Below are 20,740 nucleotides of genomic sequence, written 5' to 3' on the forward strand. Positions count from 1 at the left end.
AAACGGAGAGGCGTTCTAGTTCCCGAGCAAGGTCGCACCTTGCTGCCCACGGACCCCCTGTCCAATCAAACGCCGTCGCGGGACGAGCTGCCTGGGGCGCCTCTTCTTCTCCTCGTGCCCGGCTGTGCTCCTCCTCCTCACCTCACTCGTGAGAGCCGCTCTTTACTAATTCTGCCCTTCGTCCTCGCGAGCCCACCATCTGTATCTTACCCCAGTCATTCTTTTTGGGTTCTCGAGAGCGTTGTGTGTTGCAGTCCCCGTCACTCCTTACCACCGCATGCTACCCAATACAAACCAAAACCAAAACCAACCCCGAAACCATATACACGTAGCCCATCGCTTTACGACCGCATAACGACCTGACGCTGATAATCAATAACTCGGACCAAACTCGAATTCCGCACGACCGAAGCAGACCACCTCCCAGCTGGAAGCCCCGAGGCAGTAGGCGACTCATCGCAGACGAGGATCGTGACCATGGTCCACCACAACCACATGCACGTGCACCGCCATACGAAGAGGGAGGGAGGCATCGACATTGCACAGCTGGCCCAGAGGACCACGGAAACGATTCAAGAAGCCACGCGCGCCAGGCTGGTGCCGCGTGCTTCGTGCACCAACGATACCGACGAAGGCTGCGTCAAGCCCACCCAGACTCCGACCTTGTTCATCGTACTAGCCGTGACGTAGGTTTAGCCTCTTGGTCGGCCTGACGTACATGCTAACAGTTCTCAGTCTGCCCATTGTGATTGCTACAGTCGTGCTCGTCTTTCTCCACCGAAGAAATGTCAAGAAGTTGGCGGCCGAAGACAAGGACGACAAGTACAAGTCATTGGACTTCGGCGTGCCTACTCCCGGCAGGGGAAAGAAGGGACCTGAGATGAAGCTGAGCGATGTTGAAAAGTCCCATGGAAGAGGATTGTCTCTGGAGCCGGATCTCTCCAGCCCCTACCTGCTCCCTGCCGGCCTGCATGGCTCGCGCGAATCTTTCCACTCACTCTCCCGCTCGACCAAGGACTCGTATGACCCCTACGGCCCTGTATCTTTTGGTGGTGATAATGCCAGTGTCCGCAGCGGCAGCCGCGCCGGCCGTGACGGCAACGAGTCAGTCTACTCGGCTTCGACCCGCACCAGCGACAAGATGAAGAACAGCCTGCTCAAGAACGCACAGAGGATGTCTCAGTCCGTGCCTCTGCGCACCTCGCCATCGCCTGAACGTGCTACCGAAAAGTCCATTCCCGAGATCAGATACCCTGAGCAAGCTGCCACGCCATTGAGCCCGTTGAACCCGCGCTTCGCTGACCCACTTCCACCTGCTCCTGCGCCCCCGGTCCAGGCCGATAATGTCGTCGAGCAGCCTACCAATGCCTACGTCGCGTATGCGCCTCCGTCCGCCGCAAATCCGCCTCCGCCTCCAGCTCCTCCCGTCCAAGATAACAAGGCCCGCGCAACCACTACGCCCAGCCCACCTCCACGAGTTCAGTCGCAGAACGCCTTGGTCATGGAGAGCAACACGATGAGCATGTTGAGTGACTCCAGCTACGGTGAAGGCTTCCAGATTACTCCACCTTCGCCTCGTGAGTCTCAAACTGAGCCGCCCGCTCCATTGGCCCCGCAGCCGCGTCGTCCCGTGTCGATCGTGCAAAATGGTGGAAACAGTGCCCTTGCTGTTGACGATTTCGGACACAACACTAACCGTCTGTCAATGAGCCTTCGACCCCTGCCCCCGGCCAACGATGACCCCAACGAAGACCCTGAGCAACGTGCGAACCGTATCCGGTCTTTCTACAAGGAGTACTTCGATGACTCGAAGCCCGAGCCCGCTGGTACCCAGATCTACAACGACTACTACGAGGACTACACTTCAGAGTATCTCGACGGCAGTGTCTTTGACCCGCAGACCGGCAACTTCATCGTCGCCCAGCCCACAGCTCCGTTCGCTCAGCCCGTTACTCGTCGTGCAATGACCCCCCCTCCGCGAGCACCACCACGGTTCCGTAGCAACACGAACGGCTCTGCTCGCGGCCCTGGACCCCATATGTCTCAAGGCTCAATGGGCTCTGGATTCCTCCCGCCTCGCAACATGAGTTCCATGAGTGGTCGTCTCCCAGCAGCCAGGAAGCCCTTGGCACCACCCACACCCCTTACTTCCCTGCCCACGCCCGGAAAGCTCCAGGATGACTTCGGTATCTTCAACGCCGCTGACTTCGCGCCGCCTGTCTCAATCAGGGATCTCCAGAATGGCAGGAGGCCAGACAGCCCTCTTGGAGCCCCCAGGCCGTTCAGCCCTACAGTGAGGCCCCATACCCCGCTGGCAACCAGTTTCGACGAGCTTGCACCTATGCCCAGCCCGTAAGTATATCCTCGCCGTTGTCATTTCCCTCTCGCTAACTGTCCTAGACACATGCTCCGCAACTCAAGCACGTTCACTGCATTGGACTTTGCTCCTCCTCCCAAGTTCCACGACCCGTACGGCCCCTCGAACGGGTCTGATGCTGGTTCGATCCGTTCGAACCGCTCAGGCATGTCGAACACGGCGAGGATGGCGGTGCGTAACGGCGCCTACCGCGTCAGCAGGATACCCAAGGAAATGGTTGGCACTCAGGACGACATGGCCACCACGCTGAGGCCCACTCTGAACATGGTCCAACGTGCATAGTCAACGGTAGACTACTGTGACCCATGCGCCTTAATGACAGACATCTGCCTCACTGGCTGAGTTATTCTGTTTCAGCTCACACAGAAGCTCATCGATTTCCTTCTCGTGGACATGACGACCTCAATGGCATAGACAGCGCGGCTTCTCTTTGACCTCACAGCGACAGCAACACCGATATTCACTTCGTCGGTACATATCCTTGATCTCATTTCTCATTTGCGAGCGGTTCCGTAGTGTACACGACCGACAGCGACTTTAGGGTTTATACAGCGGAGGACGGCGATCGAAGGCGTTCACTATCTGTAATTTATATTATTCTACTTTGAGCGGAAAGCATCGGTGGACGGCGGGTGTCCGCGATGGAGAGCCTCGTGGAAGGAGTGGTGGCAGTTGCGGTCTTGTATATGAAAGAGATAGGAGGAGCTTGGCAGCGAGTAGGGCAAAATAGAGGCATTATCTGTGCAATGGTCTCTCCATCTTGTGAGAATGTGTGGAGTGGTGAACAGCAACAGTGAGGCCTTGGTACGGGTTCCGACGAGATCCGAGCTGGTCGTGCGCTTGGCGTTGCAGACAGTAGCGAAACCTCCTGCGGCTGATGAGACTACAACGTGCTGCATGGCAGATCATCCATCGATCTTCCGCCCGCTCTAACCACTTGCGAGCCAGCGCCCAGAACATGTCCACAAAACACCAAGAAATTCAACACAGGGCACTCGGCGACGAAGAGGAACGTCATCCTCAGCCACAATGGTTGACGAAGCTTTGCCAGCCCAGACGCAGGGTCCATCGAACAACAGAGCCAGCAGCAGCGCCGGCCTATATCCTACCAATTGATCGTCCTCGAGCAGCGTCTGGTCCTTTTCTTGTGCGTCTTCGGTGGGTCGTTTGCTGGGATGACGCCGCGCAGAAGGGAAGGAACGGCTAAGCTAATGATGATGATGTCATTGGCCCATGGAGCCTGGGGACGTCTCCATAAAAACATCGACCACTCTGACGGCCGCGCGTTACGAAGGCGTAGGCCACAGACGCCAGGCTCGGTGTCCATTCGCTATTTGCCATTCATTCTGTGCTCATCTTCTTTCTGTTCTATCCTACTAATCTGGAGTCTCAAGCCCGAACCCGGAGTTCGTCAGGGCAACACAATGGGCATCTTGGGTCGCCGCCGCAGGTCCACCGCCGGGTCCCCCGATTCTACTCCTACAGTCGTCCCCGAACTCTCGAAAGCCCAGATCAAGCGTGCCACCCGTACACGTAAGATATGGGCCCTCCTCACGTCCTTCTTCCTCTTTGTCACGGTCATCTTCCTCATCCTCGTCGAGATCGGCGGCATCAAGAACCAGAAAATAATTCAAGATTGGTACTTTATTCGCATCGATGTTAGTAACATCATCCCGGCCAGCGTGCCCAACTTTGCACTCATCAACACAATTGCGCAAACACTGGGTCTACACGATTTCTACCAGGTTGGGCTATGGGGATTCTGCGAGGGCTACGTGAACGAAGGGGTCACATACTGTAGTCCACCGCAGACACTGTACTGGTTCAACCCTGTGGAGATTCTGAGCAGCGAGTTAATTGCTGGAGCTTCGAGTACGTCTTTGGAATCATCACACTTCGTGTGGCGTGAGAGCAAACACGCTAACATGGTTTCCCAGTTAATCTCCCCTCCAACATCAACAACATCCTCGACCTCATTAAAATCGCCTCCCAAGTCATGTTTGGCTTCTTCCTCACCTCCGCCTGTCTCTCCTTCGTGCTCATGTTCCTAATGCCCATCTCGGTCTTCTCCCGCTGGTGGACCCTTCCCATCGCCATCCTCACCTTCATCAACGCGCTCCTCTGCACCGCCGCCTCCGTTGTCGCAACCGTCATGTTTGTCATCTTCCGCAACATCATCTCTGGCGTCTCCGAGCTTAACATCTCCGCCGATATCGGCAACTACCTGTTTGGATTCATGTGGACTGCGTCCGCATTCTCCATCTTCGCATGGCTCGTTCAAACAGGTTTGTGCTGCTGCTGTGCGAGTCGCCGAGACGTGAAGACGGGACGCAAGAAGGGCAGCGAGAAGGCCTACCAAATGGCCGGCGATACCCCGACAAACAGGGTTGCGATGAGAGGTGCTAACGGTGCGTCGCAGGAGAAGTTGGCCGAGAAGCGCAAATTCAGATTCGGAAGACGCAAGGAGTAGGCTTCTTTAGTCGCGTACAGCGGAGACTGCGCCGCGAGCAGAGTAATTTAGTCGACCCGTGGGTCGCTGATCACCCCTTGAGAATCTGGCTATCGCACTCCGAGTCGGACTTCCCTGCTGGGGCGGTGCGGACGAGTTGGCGGCTGCCACGCCTGCAGTGGCTACGTACTCGCCTGGCGTTGAGGCCGGAGCTGTACAAACCGCAGGCTTCTGTGGAGCTCGTCGAGCTTTCTGCGCTGGGTAAATAGGGTGGTGTACATATGGGAAGCATTTGGGTTTAGCATTTGCATTAGGATTTCGCATTGCGTGGAACGGATTGCATTGTTACGATCACCTGTTTTGATATGATGGTTATGAACGGCTTAGTAGTATCATTAACGATCAGAGTAATGGCATGGCATCGATAGATCCAGTTGGGCGCCTAAGAAACTCGACTCACTGACGTCCAGCGCCTAGGTCATGGTGCTGCTCACCACGTAGCCTAGAATGCTCAGCGTTTGGTACTCTGGCATTGTATGCAGGCGATAATTAGCTTTTGTCACGCCATGTCTTACTACCAACTAGACACGCCTTGACCCTAACCCATAGTACGTAACGTAGTCCTAGTAACGTACGAGGAGTCGCATGTTTCCTCGTCCTACAACTTGCAGTGAATGACGTTCCAGTGGACTCTTGACAGTCAATACTGCAACGCCCAGTACCATGTTCTTGGAACGTAGGTACACACTACGCGCAGTATATGAAACCGAACAACGGGCGCTAGTATACAACAAGGCTAATCTGGGCTAGTGTACTCGCCGGGCTTATGCTGTACAGAACAGGTAAACCTACAGCGACACTGATGCAAGGACATTCCTACATGACTGCAGTGAAATGTAAGAGTCCCACTGTAAATCAATTACTACAAGGAGGGTTTGTCAATTTTCAGATCCGAAGCCTCTGTGACGATTGACCCTTCACGTTACGAGTATCTCGGCGATGTTTGTGGCGCTAGACGCTCCGCGCCGCTTCACCTCGGCGACTCCATCATGGCGGCGAGGTCGGGGTCCAGGTGGAAAACGGCGGATTCTAAATCTCGTCCGTGATCCACGTTAAAAGATTAAGATACACTCTCCCTTGATCCATTTCAACCAAATTCTCTCACGTGTTCCACTCAAGAAAATCCAATCTCTTGACAATTCCAACACGGGTTCAAGGCACAATGTCCGGCACCCTCTTCACCTCCACCACATCTGGCGCCCTCTTCGGCGCCGCCCTCGCCTCCTCAGGCGTCTACGCTCCCTCGGTCATAATCTCGCAAATGCACCTCTCCACCTTTCACATGCTCAAAGTCTTCATCACCGCCAGCGCAAGCAGTGCGTACGTATGCCCCAGAATCCGTCACAATCTATACCCAAACCGCTCCCCTAGACCCTAATAGAAACCCACTAACACTCCCACCTTTCCAGCGTCATAATATCCGTCTTCGACCGCCTCGCCATATCGAAAAGCTGCCCGCGCTCTCCCTCCCCCCTCGGCTTCTTCGGTCGCTATGACGGGAATATAGTGGGCGGTTTGATGGTCGGGGTTGGCATGGCGCTCACGGGTGCGTGTCCTGGCACCGTACTTGTGCAGCTCGCGAGCGGCGTAAGGTCAGGGTGGTATGTGTTAGCAGGGGGCGTGCTGGGTGGGATTGTCTACGCCTGGCCGGTCTCTGCTTTCGTCAAGACAAGGACAGAGGCAGCAAGAAGGAAAGACAAAGCCCAAGGTCAAGAGGAAGCGAACCAGAAGCTCACTGTTCAGAGTCGCCTGGGAGTGAGCACGCCGGCCGGTGTCGCCGGCTACGTGGCGCTCTGTCTGAGCGTCCTGGGCGTCGCCACAGCGGTGGATCCCACGCGGAGTCCATTGGGCCTTCCTCCACTCCTCGGTGGCTTGGCCATTGGTGCCGCGCAGGCTGCGACGCTGCTTCTTACGGGGAATGCAGTGGGCGTGTCCACAGGGTACGAAGTCGCTGGCCAGTACTTCTGGCGGCTCCTTAACCCTTCCTCCAAGTCGAAGAGCGGTCCCGCACCGCCGCTGAGGTCGCTGTTCTTCGCTGGCGGGATCATCGCCGGTGCGTTGGCGTATAACTATTCGGGTAATGGGCCGCTCGCTGGAGTTGCTGCCGGGGTGGATGTCACGGCTTCGAGTGGGGTCATTGGGGGTTTGGTGATGGTGTTGGGGGCGAGGCTAGCTGGTGGTTGCACGTCGGGTCATGGAATTAGTGGGATGAGTATGCTGGGGATTTCAAGTTTCATTACAGTGGCGTGTATGTTTGCCGGGGGAATGGGGGCGGCGTGGGTTATGGGATAAGTGGTAGCAGGGACTGACGTGTATATTTTGCAGTACAGACAAATATCGTAGGATAGGAAGGGGTATCAACATTCGAGGCAAAAGTTACCAAAATCCAGTCCAAAAAGCTCCTGCAAGTCCTGAACATCAAAGCTTTCCATCCACGGACTACCTGGCGCTACCGTAGCATTCTGACCAGAGTCAATGCCATTGCCTATAAGAGTGTCTAGCTCTGTGGGGCTGGAGCGTCCGTTACGAGGCGGCTGAAACACTACCAGAGCCATTTTGTTCAGCGCGCGAAGCACCACCCCAGCAATAGGCCAGTGCCGACTAAACGACCTCAGAACCCCTAGGATCAACTTGACGCGATCGCTGTGCTGTTCTATGCACTGCCTGGAACTTCTGACATGAGCCGCGCTAATCGAAAGCTGGACAATGGCAGCGAGAGCTAACGGATAGATCAAGAAGGGGCTGTGTCTTTGGACTGGAAGCCGGAAGGCAGCGAGCATCGAGAGGATTTTTGACGCATCGACCGCTTTGATGGAATGTACATGTTGTCGCGTGCAGGAACACAAAAACGCGCTGCTGGCTCCGGGTATCGTCGTGGTTGAAGTATCGGGAAATGCCAGGTCGCCCCTGGGAAAGTGTAGGATAATGGTGGCATACTGGATCACCACATGCGCCTGGAACATGAGTTCGTCCAGCTCGCCGTAGGTGTCGACGATTTCTGGCTCTGATTTTGAGAATGGCAAATGAAGTAAAAATGCAGCAAGGGCATTGTCCACCGCCTGAACCTGGTCCCTCTGCACGCCGTGCGCTCTTGTGATGGTCAGCACTCGACCCAGTAGACGGACGGCCTCGATTCGGTAGCTGAACGATGAGAACGTGACTTCGCCGTCCGCGAATACGCTAGCTTGAAAATCCCTCTTGGATGCTGGGATGGGCTGGACTTCGTTGCCGTAGACAGCTTCCTCGCAAGGCAACAGGACGTCTGCGTTGATAGTATGTGTCTTGAAGGAAGACTTGCGCTGAAACGCAGCATTGCATCCATCGGATATGTATAACTCGTACCAAGTTCTCCGTAGGCTCTCCTCTTCTACTTGGTTGTTGTCCGCATGCAAGCCAGCATATTCCCGTCGATGCATGCCCATTTCCACGGCCTTTGTGATGGCCAGTTCGAGCATCTTTTGGCCCTCATCAATCTCGTTCCGACCAAGAAGCGTAATGGTGTACAGGACTAACGCTTGAACCATCTCTGGGGTGCTCTGGTCTCCTCGCTCGAGCTCACTTGCCACAGCTTCTCTTAATGTGTCGCTCTCGATGACAGACGAGAAGTGACTCCCTACAAATTCGACCATGGCCTTTAAGAACCGTGGGTAGCCGCGATTCCAGTAAAGATTCTTCGGTACGAGAAGCGGATGGCCGGCGTGGAAATTAAGGTAGTACAAGTTGACCAAGTGCTCGTTATCGGACCACTGCAGAAGCTGCTCGCGTTCTTGTGGTAGAACACCATCGAGCGATACTGGCAGCGTTGTCTGAGTGTCTGGTATTTGCTCGTGGAGTGCATGGACGGCTTCAAGAGATTCTCCAGGGCTCGATATACTGGTTGGCGTCCACCTGGATAAGTCGGGGACGTAGTATGGCGACGTTCTAGTGTTAGTGGGCTCGGCGTTGAGCAGAGGCTTCTCACATCCAGGTCTTCGACCACGTCGGGAAGGTGTATAGGCGCAGGGAGCACCACGTGATGCGCAACGCGCGCAAGCAGGCCTGCCGCCATCACACTTGAGGTGCGATTCCCGGCAACCTAGACATGCTAACGACGTTGGTCGCCCTAGCGTAGCTGCACGTGATGGAGGCATGGAAAGTGTAAACTTTGCACAGGCAAGAGCCCGATTTAAAGGGAAGGGACTGAGACCCCGATGTCTTCGCTGTGAAATACTCGTAGATCACTCGCGCAACGTCATGCTGAAAGCATTGTAATTGGACCCTGCGGCGATTACAGCCATTGGCTATCGGAAGCGAGCGGAGGCCAAAAATGGAAAAGCCCACTCAGTCGCCGAATGCAGGAGACCCCGAACCTCGAGTCGCCGAGTCTAATGACAATTATCACACCACGGTCTGGACAATACTTCGGCCTTACGATATAACTCTGCGTAGACACAGGACTCACCGAACTGCCAATGCGATGACGTCAGCGCGCCCTTGAGAATGCTCTTCGCGCTATTAAGAAAATTCACTACAGTTCACTTGCTGTGCTCAGGATAGCCCAGGAGGTAGTGTTCTCACAGATCACGTGAACATACCTGGACACCACCTGTGCAAATCGCAAGGGAACATGGACATAGATTCTGCTCGAGCTAAATTACAATTTCAAAGCACTGAGGCCTCACTCAGAATTCCTCGAGTGTTTACTAAATGAAGACCTTTCGCTCTCTGTGAGATGATGTTGCAAGCCTATCCGGTTGCACAGCGGAAATCATTTAAACCATATTTCTTGATGATGCACAGCAAGTATCGTATCGAAATTGGTCTTTCAGCTCACCACTTCGAACTTGTTACCTTCAATGGCAGATGAACGAATCTGTGGCCCAGCGGCGTCGGCCATGGAAGCCGTCCTGCGCGGATGTTGATTTGCAAGGAAGGATTCAACAATTTGGGCTCGGCCAAAGTCGCATCCCTTTCTCTCCGTCGCGAAACGAACTCATCCATCGTCACATTCTGAGATACATGCTTGTTTCGCTCCTTGTGGTCCCGCACAGTCAAGTACGGCACTGGTGCACTTCTGTCACCCGACGGGTAGTCGTGGCCGGTCCAGATCTTGGTATGCTCAGGCAGCTCGAAAAGTTTATGCGCCGACTCGTACAGGCTTATGGCACTACCACCCGGAAAGTCGCACCTGGCGGTGCCAATGTCTGTATGAAAGAGGGAATCGCCGCAGAAAACGTTGTCTGCAGGTGTGTTAGCAAGAGTCGGCATAGCCGCTGTGTGATGACTCTCACCTCCAATCTTGTAGCCGACATGATCAGGTGTATGCCCAGGGAGATGGAGTACAGTAACATCTAGTGCGCCTAGCGAGAACACATAATTATCATCAAACAACTCATCAAAAACGCCATCGTACTCCTCGGCCGGGATCCCATATCTTTTCCCAAACAACTCCTGGACTTGCCTAATACGCTTTCCAATGCATATTGACGGTTTGTTACCCTGCTGTTTTGCAATCTGCTGCTGAAGATAGGATGCAGCTGTTAGGTGGTCTGCGTGCGCATGCGTCTCCAGGATCTTGTCGATCTTGTAACCCATCTCTGAGATGAGGTAGAGTACGGCGTCGGCAGTCTGGGTGCTTATGCTTTGCGTGGCTGAGTCGTAGTCCAGTACTGAATCGATAATAACAGCTTGTAATGTTGACGGGTCGGCAACCACATACTGCCATGTCCCGGTTCTTGCTTCGAACAAGCTGTGGATAGTAGGATTTTGCAAAGTGATGGGGGCTGGCTGTGCGTCCATGTTGGCCTTGGTGGGAACTGGACAAATTTGGCTGTGTCGAGTGGATGCAGACGCGGCCATAAATACGGCAGACCGAGATTGAATGGTAGGTGGCGTGTTCGAGATCTTGTAGCGTGCTTGTGATGGAGAGCACAGTCGATAAGCTCTAGTACTGGCGGAAAACGGAATTCGAGAAGTAGTTGTTAGTGCTCGAATGTAGTTTCTCGTCGGATTTATGGCTCTGTTGATGACTTGCGTATTCATGGTTTTGCAGAATTGTTGCTTTGAAGCTCAATTATAAGCATACTGGCCTTCGCCGATTCGGGATCGATGTGATTGGTCAATAATTTGGAGGTCAACCGAGTAAGATATTGTCGGCGACCTGTACCAACCCATTAATAAAACCAAAACGCGAGGTGTCTGACTATCCTGTAAGTATCTACTGCTAAATACCTTGATCATAATTAGCAACCACATTGCATGGGAGCCAGTCTTATACAATCACTTCCTATGCATCCCACTTTACAATCTATTCGAAGTCTCGCTACCACACACGCTGTGAGAAATGCTACTCGCAGCCACAAGATCGTGGTGGTCGGCGGTGGATCCTCCGGTATAGCTTTGAGCCATCAATTCCTCCGAAAAGGCAACTTCGCGCAAGACGACATTGCCATTATCGACCCAGCAACCTGGCATCATTATCAACCAGGCTGGACACTCGTTGGCGGGGGCCTCAAGAAGAAGGAAGAATTACGTCGACCGATGGAAAGCTTGATGCACCGGAAGTTCAAATTCTACAATACCACAGTCAGCGAATTTGCCCCTACGCAAAACTACGTCACCCTCGCAGACGGCGATAGGATCAGCTACGAACAACTTGTGGTCGTACCAGGTATCAAGGTTGATACCGACAGTGTGAAGGGCTTGTCTGAAGCGCTTGCCGACCCAGATGCAGCTGTATCGTCAATTTACCAGTACGAGTATTGCGACAAGACCTTTCGCACCATCAAAAAGTTCAATCGAGGCTCCGCGCTTTTTACACAGCCCGCTGGCATCGTCAAATGCGCTGGCGCACCCCAGAAAATCATGTGGCTCGCACTCGACCACTGGAAACGAGCTGGCCTCTACCACGCGAGTGGGAAATCAGCGATCAACGTTTCCTTTGCCACTGGCTTGCCTGCCATGTTCGGTGTACCCAAATATGCTGCGAAGCTTGATGAGCTCCGGGTAGAAAGAGGTGTGGAAGGGCTGTTCGAACATGATCTCGTAGCCATAGAGGGCAACACGGCGATATTTGCTCGGCCTGAGCAAGCAGAGCTCAAGAAGCACTTCGATTTTCTGCACGTTGCGCCGAAGAATCGACCACACGCATTTGTCAAGAACAGTCCTCTCGCAAACGAGGCGGGCTTCGTTGACGTTGACGATGCAACTACGCGTCACAAATTCTACCCAAACGTGTGGTCTATTGGTGACGCATCGAGTCTGCCGACTTCTAAGACTGTGGCTGCCATCACGTCGCAGGCGCCAGTTCTAGTTTCAAATCTTATGCAAGCGCTGCAAGGAAAAGCCCCGGTGTCAACTTACGACGGATACACATCGTGTCCGCTTCTGGTAGGTAACAAGGAAGTTCTCCTCGCAGAGTTCAAGTACGGTGGACAGCCAAAAGAAACATTTGGTCGATTGTTGGGTATCGATCAAGCTGTTCCGCGCCGGGCATTTTACCACTTGAAAAAGGACTTCTTTCCCTGGGTGTATGGGAACTTCCATGTGAACGGCACCTGGGCGGGGCCGAAGGGTTTTACCTGGTGACGACGCGGGTGTGTTTAAAATAGAGGAGGTATTGTAGCGATACGAACGCAACTTTTGAAATCAATCGATGTCTATTCGGAGATGAGTACCGTGCGGCCCAAGCATAGCTATGATACATTAGCGCGTCGGCGTCTATATCAAGGGGAATCGCCGAACTTCTGTCACAGAACCCGTAGAGCCCGATAGCTCCACAAACAAACATCAGCTTATTAACGAGATGTGTAGGTGCAATCATGCCTCTGTCTCTAATACCTCTGCCTCAGTTTGGTCCGGTCAATTTCCGCAAGTGCTTCGTCCCAGCCATACACCAATATGAGTGGAGCCACTATTCTGCCTCAGGCAAACAACTCTTCCGATCAAGTCAGAACGACTGCGACCCATCACCGATTAAGTACATATCTCGAAGAGTCTTTGTGCCTAGCTTCCCGGCTTCTCGAGCTGGAGCTTTTTCTCCTTGCACTTGCCATCGGAATCCAGGACGCTATCTCCTTCCCGGACTTTCATTGCTTTGCCTCGAATCAGACCGGCAACACAGTCCTATTCGCGGTGGGCGTCTTACTCGATGATCCTAGCGGCGGCGAGCCCCCCATGTTTGCAATATCCACGCTCGCAGTCTCGCTATCTTTCTTCATCATCGGCGTCTTCGTCACTGGCCAAATTGCAAATCGGCTCGCTATCAGCCAAACACGCGGTTGGCTCTTCTTCTCCGGATTAGGTCAGACAGTACTGGTCATCATCGCTGGCGCACTCCAGTTGCGGTATTCCGAACTCGTCGGTCCAAACACTAAACTCGGTCGCATCATTATTGGGCTTCTGGCATTCTCGTCGGGCTCACAGGTGGCCGTTGTGCGAGGACTTAAGATTACGGACATTACGACCGCCATGGCGACAGCGGCTTACATTGACATTTTCATCGACCCGAGGTTGTTTGCGGGTTTTACTGAGAACCGGGGCAGGAACAGGAGGGTGGTTTTCTTGCTTATGCTCGTATTGGGGAGCTTTGTGGGCGCAGGAATAGGTAAGGCAGCGAACCTCGGTGTAGGTGTGCTGGTATCTGGAGGCATTAAGACCGTTGTCAGTGTGATGTTCTTGTTCAATAGTAAGGAGGATAACGAGGAAGAGAAGTAGCGATGCAATCTGGCATGTTGAGTATAGCAAACTCACCCTTCTACGTATGCATGTACGATTTTAGCGACCACCCTGCGGTCTTGTATTGCGTGCTCACTTACACCATTTAAGATTCCTGGAAAGGAAAGTCTATCACATGAAAGCAAAAACCCAACGCCCAAACCAATATGTTGGGTTGAGTTCAATGAGCTAGAGACAGACTAAAAGCTGCCGCCATCAATATTTAGGGCACATTCCACTGCAACTGCAATCGACGCCTTTTGGATTGCCGTTCTGGGGGCTTTGGCGAACAAAGCTCCAATACTTGCGGCATCTTGAGACTATGAGAGAGGTATCGAGCATACCCCAATAATTAGACGCTGTTGTTGAATTGTAGAATATACATGATGGTGCTCGTCGAGTTCGCAGTAGTCTCTTCCCAACATCCCACCAAGACAGCTTCCCGATGACGTAACTGCCCCTGCCCGCCAAAAGCCAGAGTTATTCGTTGCAATTATTCACAAAAAGCTTTGCAGCCCCCAAGGTCTGCTTCCGCCGGACACTGTGTATGCACCGTTGATCTCGAACTTCTCAATCAGACGATCTGCACGTTCTTGGCTCCGGTTGTCGGCGGCTTTTGTCCCGCCCGACCGCACAACTTTTTCTGCGCGACGCGTGAAGGTGGGCTGGTGGGGAACCTCGTCAAAGCCCAACACGCCCAATCTTTCCCCAGACGGAGCTCCACCCGTTCATAAACACTCAATTGCACGGCTCGCCATTTGCGCATCCATCATCATCCCCGAGAAAACGTTCTAGAGGACCAATTCGACCGCAGAAGGTCGCCGAGGTGTGTTTCATTTCTGTTTCCGTACTACGCGACTTCCCCGCGGTGAGGGTCTGCCTGATGTGCTTGCGTGCTTGTATTGTATGCGCGTCGCTTGCTTGGCTCTAGATTCCTACGGCCGAAGATCCCGGGTGATGGGACGTCTGTTGCGCATTTCTTCGAGTCCAGTGAGAAGCATGTGAAGCTGTTGGGGCAGCTAAGTTCGCCAGTCTTGCTTTCATCCTCCCTCACGAAAGCTTCGTCTTTTACCCCTCCTCTTTTGGAACCAGTAACGCAAGCTTCAGAACAGCCGGCATTCGCGTTGTCTTCTGTATTGCACGAAACAGTCAGGACACCCAACCTGGCGTGATACCTGATATACATTCTGAAGCCATATCACTGACTCATCCTTTCCAGCAATCATGTCTTCCAACGATACCTACCAAGATCCCCTCAATTCGCGCTACTCCTCGCAGGAGATGAAGTACCTCTTCAGCCCGCGCAACCGCTTCAGCACATGGCGGAGTCTCTGGATCTGGCTCGCCGAGGCTGAGAAGGAGCTTGGGCTCGACATCAGCGACGAAGCGATCACCCAGATGAAGGAGCACAAAGTCATCCAGGATGAGGAGTTCAAGATTGCGGCGGAGGAAGAAAAGAAGCGGAGACATGATGTTATGGCACACGTGTTTGCGTTTGGAGAGAAGGCACCAGCCGCAAGGGGTATCATTCACTGGGGAGCTACCAGCTGCTACTGCACGGACAATGCGGATCTCATCTTCCTCCGGGATGGACTGGACATCCTTCTGCCGAAGCTGGCGACGGTTATTGAGAAGCTGTCAACGTTCGCGAAGGAATATAAGAGCTTGCCCTGTTTGGGATACACGCACTTGCAGCCGGCCCAGTTGACGACTGTGGGCAAGCGAGCGTGTCTGTGGATCCAGGACCTTCTGAAGGACTTGAAGAACCTGGAGCGTGCGAGGGATGATTTGAGGTTCCGCGGTGTGAAGGGAACGACTGGTACACAGGTATGTTCATGTCTTGCGAGACAGCGCAGCTGGAAGACCGATTTGGGGATTTGTGTCTTTGCACTGCCTAGACTCTGAAGTATAGAATTGACCAGGCACCAGGCATCTTTCCTCCAAATCTTCGAAGGCGACCACGACAAGGTCGAGAAGCTCGATGAGCTCGTCACCGAGAAAGCTGGCTTCTCCTCTGCCTACATCATCTCCAGCCAAACATACACCCGTAAAGTCGACGTTGATGTGCTCAATGCACTTTCCTCTTTCGGATCCACTTGCGAGAACATTGGCCAGGCCATCCGCCTGCTTGCATCCTTCAAGGAGCTCGAGGAGCCCTTTGAATCTACACAAATTGGTTCCTCCGCTATGGCCTACAAGCGGAATCCCATGCGCAGTGAGCGCTTGTGCTCGCTTGGCCGCAAGCTGAGGAACTTGAACGCGGACGCGAGCGCGACGTATGCGGCACAGTGGATGGAGCGGACCTTGGACGACAGTAAGCTTCGCTGTCTAGACAGATCTTTTGAACAAGACACACTGACCCTTCCAGGTGCAATCCGGCGAATGGCCCTCCCGCAATCTTTCCTCTCGGCCGATGCCTCCCTCATCCTCCTTAACAACATCGCCTCCGGTCTCGTTGTTTACCCTGCCATGATCCGCAAGCGCGTCGATGCCGAGCTTCCCTTCATGGCCACCGAGAACGTCATCATGGCCCTCGTCAAGAAGGGCGTCTCCCGCCAAGATGCCCACGAGGAGATCCGCGTGCTGTCCCACGAGGCCGGCGCCGAAGTAAAACAACATGGCAGAGACAACGATCTCATCGAGAGGATCAAAAGGACAGAGTTCTTCAAGCCTATTCTGGGCGAGCTCGAAAGCTTGTTGGACCCAAGCACGTTCATCGGACGGAGTCCTCAGCAGGTCGAGGCGTTCTACGAGCGCGAGGTCAAGGTGGCGTTGAAGAAGTATGTGGATGCTGGACAATTGAAGCTTGGAGAGACCGCAGAGCTGAATGTCTAAGTTTGGGCATCCTGCATGCCTGTCTCTACCAACATGTCCTCAGAGGTTCTCTCCGCAATTGTATGACAACTTCGCTATACTTTTCGAAACAATGGTCAGGAGTTGTATTCATGGGTAGCTTAACGAATCAGAGAACCGTGCTTGCTTAAACAAACACCACCATCTTCCAAGACTTGACGCAGATGGTTTGCCCATGACCAGGGATAAATATACTGCTTTTCCGCTGTCATATTATTGGCAACCACCAAATCAAAGTTAAAACAAGTACCAGTTGTCACATCGATCAATGCCATCAAGCGCATCCGTTTACAGACAAGAAGCCGACCCAGCCTGTTATCCTCTCCCATAATGACCAATAAAAAGCGCAAAGCTCGAGTTTCAGCCCTGAGAGTGACGCCGATTACCGTACGCCCAACCCTTCAAGGACCCTACCCATCGCCGAAGACAGCGATGTCGGGCGACCCAAGCGAGACCATAAGTAGGAATCTCTCTCTACCAAATCCTTCAACTATCTAACAGTGTCCGGAAGAATCAATTACAGCGAGGACACGCCAGGCGACTAATCCGCCCCCGACGCCTCAGACTACGAGACCAGGTAATATCTCCAGAATCCACGCTGAGGGCTGACTACGAAGCTGTGGAGGATCTAGAACCCGGGAAGAGACCGTCAGTTTGGAGCTTTATTATATGGAGATGCAGAGACGGGTAGTGGTATGTTGGCGTTGGGTGGTTTAGTTTTTCCTTTTGCAGGACAGTCGTTCTTTACATTTGCCTGAGGAAATCATAGACCGTCGTTCAACGCTTTTTTCTGGTGCCATGTTCTGCAGCGCCGTGGATCGAGAATTATAAGGAGTGAGTTACATATAAATGCTGAAGAGCATCTTCCGTGGATGCTGCGACCACGTAAATCCAAATTCTCTCCGACGTTCGTAAATGATCGAATATCGAATGACCATCACTTGCAGCCTTCAGTCTGCTGCATACCCAATTTTCCCATCCTAGAGCCCAAGCTGGGGAATCACAGTGACAACCACTGGACAGGACCAGCCATTTCGAGACAGGCACCAAGCCACCGCGGGGGGGACAGACCACTGGGAAATAACTAAACTCAATCCATATGTCTCATGATACAGTCATCTTATCTCCTAAGACACCTCTTCATATCCCACCACACTTCCTTTATAAGCCTTTGGAAGCCTGCGCGTACAGGCCGATCAGACAACACAATACCGCAGCAGGTACTCTCTGAGCCCCCCACTGATTGCCCATCCCAAGTCCATCATTGCATTCACGCACCCTTCCATTCATCTTCTCATCCCACCAACACTACCCGTTAATATGAGCTCCCCAGGCTCATCAGACACGGATACATCCCCATACACCTACTTCGCCCGGCGCACCCCCCGTTTCAAAAACTACGCCGGCGAGGCAGACCCCCACGACTCTCTCAAGCAAGACGCAACCTACAAAGGCAACCCTCAAGAGAGCACTGTGGACGAAAGGACTCGTGCTCGCAAGAAGCCACGACAGAGGACAGGGAAGGACGCGATCCCAAAGCGCCTACGTCCAGCAAAGAAGACCCCCGATAGTCGGTACCGGTCTGCTCCGATCTTGGACGACGACGAGCCTATCCGTGGCCAGAACCCCTGCCCGAGCAAGGCTCTTCAACCGCCCCCAGCCGCTGTGAATAGAATTCGGCTTCAGCGTGCCAATGGCAGTGGTCCTCAAGTTACTGACGCTAACAACGAGGCCAACCATGCAGAAGATGCTGCACAAGAAAACGAGCCCATCCAGAATCCCCAACAGAACAATATCCTTCGACGGCTCCAATCGTCCGTGGAAAATCCTCGTCGCCGGCCTCCTCGCGGTCCTACCCAAGCCTCCTGAACCCCGCAACCTAACGACGGGGTGGAAGCAGCCGAGGATGCCGGGATCGAGTCTCAGTCACGCTGTGTGGTGATGTGAGTGAAGTTCAGGCAGTTGTACATCGCTTCATGCAGCATAGGGAGATGGAAGGGGGGACTTGAGATCAAGGAGGTGGATAGGTGGAGATTTTCCACATAGAATGCTCAAGTGGGTTTGGCTTTCTGACGCGTTAGCGTTGGCGTTGGGTCAGAGATGGGCGTAGGACACATGTATGTAGGCTACTGTCGTCTCAAATGCGAAACATGATTGTTGAATTCATCAAGCCACCACATTATTGTCTATAAGCATCATTTGGATTTTATAGAACGAGATGTGCGCGCGAGTGTTGACTGAAACTGTGTTCCATTCTTGAGTGGTATGAGAGGCTAACCGCCGAGACGTCACGATGAAGCGAGATTTTAGATCTGCATGTTCGGGACTCGCATATCGAGCTGTATACATGATATGCTGCTTCATCTGCCCAATAGAGAAGCTCATAGTGAGAAGTAAGTCTCACATTAAGCGCGTTACATGGTCAGTCCTTGATATCGTCCGAATCCCGATCCACTGCTAATTCCAACAAAGTCCATGAGAGTTGTTCGGCAATACTCCAAGCAACGTTGGGCGCGAGCATCAAGAGAGCAGCAGTAGAAGCAGACGATTTCGTAAAACGGTCGCGCATCGTGGTGCTCAGTTCACGGCATCGTGATCAAGCATGTCGGCGTTGTCCGTGGCGATAAGGCCTCCAAGAGAAGCGTCCTCGGCGTCGAAGAACTCATCATCGTCATCCGCATCGCGGTCATCGTTCTCCAGACCACCATTATTGTTCCCGGAGCCCTGTGTCTTGATGGACATGGATATGAGGCGAGCAGGGGCTGGAGCTGCGTCTGCTTTAATTAGACTATACTATATCTTAGGTTGAGGTGAGGGGACTTACTGTCTTTAGCAACGCGGCCACCGCGCCTGGTACGTCGGCCGCCCTTGGTGATCCCAAGTGCCTTCTTCTCCTCGCGATACTTAATAAGAATGTCGCGGCGCACTGAAGAAGGTCCCATCCAAGAGTAATACCTGTGAACAGTGAGCGTGAAATCATATATACAGTGCTTGGGCAAACGTTTTAGTACACTTTGTCACCTCAGGAGGAGCAGTGCAGGGTCTAAACTTTTGCCCTAGTACTGTAGCGTGCTTGGACTCACCAAGAAGCACGGCCGTGGCCATAGCGGCAGTCGATATCCCAGCAGCCCTTGAACGGTGAGTTCTTCGCAACAAAAGCCTGGCGCGTCTGGCCTTCCACGTGGTCAATGCCGCTACGTTCCATGCAGTCGAGGCAAAGTCCGTCGAAAGCGAACTTCGCCTTGCGCATGGCAATGTTGACGGAGTTTTTGAAATCATGAGCGCAGGCGCCGGACTCGCAGTTGATGTTCTTCGGAGTGAACTCGAATTTGTCGAGCTCGTCAATGATCTCTGCAAGAGGGTACTTCTGCACTGCGCGATCGATCGGCCAACAGTCGAGTGCCCTCAAGGCGTCCTCGTAATCGAATGCAGTTTCCTTGCGGCAAGAGCAAGTGGCCTGGTGAAGCTTGTCAAGAGCAAAGTTGAGCTCCTTGTCGAGGATGGACTGAATATGGGCTCGGGCAGTAGTGAGGGGCCCTGGTATCCTTTAGTCTTCTCCGTATCTCGCGTTGCGCGGAAATCTTACCATCGAGAATGCGTGCGTCCTGGTTGAGCGCTTGAAAGCTAGATGGGTTGTGTGTGAAGATCGTGCCATTCGTGTGATAAGCAAGGTATTTCGTGAGCTTCATGAACCCCTCGGCGTGGTCGAACACGTTGCAGGGGAAGGCGAGGCAACAAGCCACAAATGGTGAGAGGCCGCCGTTGAGCGCAATTTGGTAGCACTCTAGGAACCAAGGCTTGATCTTGTCAATTTGGTGAGGAGCAAAACCGAATTGCTCTCCGACACCGATGGCGACCCAAGCACGCTCGATGTGAGTCGCCTTGAGATTGTTGGGGAGCGTGTGAACTCCATTGTGGAGAGCGCGAAGCCAAATCTCGAGAGCGTAGCCAAATCCGTTGCCCTTGTTCTCAAAGGTGACGTTGGCCTTGTCATGGTCAGTGGTTGTGCTCATACATGGACCCGTGGCACATACCAAGTTAGGGCGATTTCCCAAGATCGTCTGGAAGAAACTCGAAGATTTGATGAGTACATTCCTCGATACGCGAAACTGGACCACCCTAGCGCGCTTGGGCGTGGCGTTGGTGGTCTTCTCTGTAATCGCTTTGGCAGCTGGCGTGAGTTGGATTACGAAGTCACCGTCAGCGACGACAGTGATCTGAAGTAAGCCGCCGGCGACGGGGGTCGCGGGTGCACAAGCGGAGACGTCCATGGCTGTGGCGAGGTTAGGTTCCTGTACGTGCAGGGC

The 20,740-nt window shown here is 53.4% G+C and overlaps 10 protein-coding genes across 10 annotated transcripts; 7 read left to right on the forward strand and 3 right to left on the reverse strand.

The window, feature by feature from the left end:
- Window positions 1–495: 495 nt before the first annotated feature.
- On the forward strand, window positions 496–2,659 carry CC84DRAFT_1087803 (uncharacterized protein; the record flags this gene model as incomplete). Its single annotated transcript, XM_018174219.1, has 3 exons — window positions 496–686; window positions 736–2,352; window positions 2,401–2,659. The coding sequence occupies 3 exons, from the start codon at window positions 496–498 to the stop codon at window positions 2,657–2,659; spliced, it is 2,067 nt and encodes a 688-aa protein (XP_018037616.1).
- A 1,142-nt stretch (window positions 2,660–3,801) lies between these two features.
- CC84DRAFT_1088876 (uncharacterized protein) lies at window positions 3,802–4,847 on the forward strand (the record flags this gene model as incomplete). Its single annotated transcript, XM_018174277.1, has 2 exons — window positions 3,802–4,249; window positions 4,315–4,847. The coding sequence occupies 2 exons, from the start codon at window positions 3,802–3,804 to the stop codon at window positions 4,845–4,847; spliced, it is 981 nt and encodes a 326-aa protein (XP_018037617.1).
- Window positions 4,848–5,710: 863 nt separating this feature from the next.
- CC84DRAFT_1163467 (uncharacterized protein) lies at window positions 5,711–7,256 on the forward strand. Its single transcript, XM_018178270.1, has 2 exons — window positions 5,711–6,206; window positions 6,296–7,256. Exons 1-2 carry the CDS (start codon window positions 6,049–6,051, stop codon window positions 7,176–7,178), a joined length of 1,041 nt encoding a protein of 346 aa, XP_018037618.1. The 5' UTR covers window positions 5,711–6,048; the 3' UTR covers window positions 7,179–7,256.
- CC84DRAFT_1163468 (uncharacterized protein) lies at window positions 7,177–9,086 on the reverse strand. The gene has a single exon (XM_018178271.1). It carries the CDS (start codon window positions 9,014–9,016, stop codon window positions 7,244–7,246), a length of 1,773 nt encoding a protein of 590 aa, XP_018037619.1. The 5' UTR covers window positions 9,017–9,086; the 3' UTR covers window positions 7,177–7,243.
- Window positions 9,087–9,695: 609 nt separating this feature from the next.
- CC84DRAFT_1089173 (Metallo-hydrolase/oxidoreductase) lies at window positions 9,696–10,664 on the reverse strand (the record flags this gene model as incomplete). The annotated part of the gene is made up of 2 exons (XM_018174290.1): window positions 9,696–10,105; window positions 10,157–10,664. The coding sequence occupies 2 exons, from the start codon at window positions 10,662–10,664 to the stop codon at window positions 9,696–9,698; spliced, it is 918 nt and encodes a 305-aa protein (XP_018037620.1).
- Window positions 10,665–11,061: 397 nt separating this feature from the next.
- On the forward strand, window positions 11,062–12,532 carry CC84DRAFT_1163470 (sulfide-quinone oxidoreductase-like protein). The gene has a single exon (XM_018178272.1). It carries the CDS (start codon window positions 11,124–11,126, stop codon window positions 12,450–12,452), a length of 1,329 nt encoding a protein of 442 aa, XP_018037621.1. The 5' UTR covers window positions 11,062–11,123; the 3' UTR covers window positions 12,453–12,532.
- Window positions 12,533–12,629: 97 nt separating this feature from the next.
- Window positions 12,630–13,649, forward strand: CC84DRAFT_1163471 (uncharacterized protein). Its single transcript, XM_018178273.1, has one exon. The coding sequence runs from the start codon at window positions 12,765–12,767 to the stop codon at window positions 13,578–13,580; it is 816 nt and encodes a 271-aa protein (XP_018037622.1). The 5' UTR covers window positions 12,630–12,764; the 3' UTR covers window positions 13,581–13,649.
- Window positions 13,650–14,804: 1,155 nt separating this feature from the next.
- Window positions 14,805–16,415, forward strand: CC84DRAFT_1175105 (putative adenylosuccinate lyase Ade13; the record flags this gene model as incomplete). The annotated part of the gene is made up of 3 exons (XM_018180133.1): window positions 14,805–15,407; window positions 15,510–15,894; window positions 15,949–16,415. 3 exons carry the CDS (start codon window positions 14,805–14,807, stop codon window positions 16,413–16,415), a joined length of 1,455 nt encoding a protein of 484 aa, XP_018037623.1.
- A 1,148-nt stretch (window positions 16,416–17,563) lies between these two features.
- CC84DRAFT_1242628 (uncharacterized protein) lies at window positions 17,564–18,487 on the forward strand. Its single transcript, XM_018184089.1, has one exon. It carries the CDS (start codon window positions 17,754–17,756, stop codon window positions 18,300–18,302), a length of 549 nt encoding a protein of 182 aa, XP_018037624.1. The 5' UTR covers window positions 17,564–17,753; the 3' UTR covers window positions 18,303–18,487.
- Window positions 18,488–18,713: 226 nt separating this feature from the next.
- Window positions 18,714–20,704, reverse strand: CC84DRAFT_1258420 (uncharacterized protein; the record flags this gene model as incomplete). Its single annotated transcript, XM_018184828.1, has 5 exons — window positions 18,714–19,207; window positions 19,258–19,388; window positions 19,517–19,970; window positions 20,020–20,419; window positions 20,468–20,704. The coding sequence occupies 5 exons, from the start codon at window positions 20,702–20,704 to the stop codon at window positions 19,011–19,013; spliced, it is 1,419 nt and encodes a 472-aa protein (XP_018037625.1). The 3' UTR covers window positions 18,714–19,010.
- Between the last annotated feature and the right edge of the window lie 36 nt (window positions 20,705–20,740).

The sequence above is a fragment of the Paraphaeosphaeria sporulosa genome (genome assembly GCF_001642045.1).
Source record: "Paraphaeosphaeria sporulosa strain AP3s5-JAC2a unplaced genomic scaffold CC84scaffold_4, whole genome shotgun sequence".
Classification (NCBI taxonomy): domain Eukaryota; kingdom Fungi; phylum Ascomycota; class Dothideomycetes; order Pleosporales; family Didymosphaeriaceae; genus Paraphaeosphaeria; species Paraphaeosphaeria sporulosa.

Coding starts and splice junctions, on each gene's coding strand:
- CC84DRAFT_1242628 (XM_018184089.1), top strand. CDS start 17,754: ATGAGCTCCCCAGGCTCATCAGACACGGATACATCCCCATACACCTAC.
- CC84DRAFT_1163470 (XM_018178272.1), top strand. CDS start 11,124: ATGGGAGCCAGTCTTATACAATCACTTCCTATGCATCCCACTTTACAA.
- CC84DRAFT_1163468 (XM_018178271.1), bottom strand. CDS start 9,016: ATGCCTCCATCACGTGCAGCTACGCTAGGGCGACCAACGTCGTTAGCA.
- CC84DRAFT_1163467 (XM_018178270.1), top strand. CDS start 6,049: ATGTCCGGCACCCTCTTCACCTCCACCACATCTGGCGCCCTCTTCGGC. Junction 6,207..6,295: donor ACCGCCAGCGCAAGCAGTGC/GTACGTATGCCC, acceptor CCACCTTTCCAG/CGTCATAATATCCGTCTTCG.
- CC84DRAFT_1163471 (XM_018178273.1), top strand. CDS start 12,765: ATGAGTGGAGCCACTATTCTGCCTCAGGCAAACAACTCTTCCGATCAA.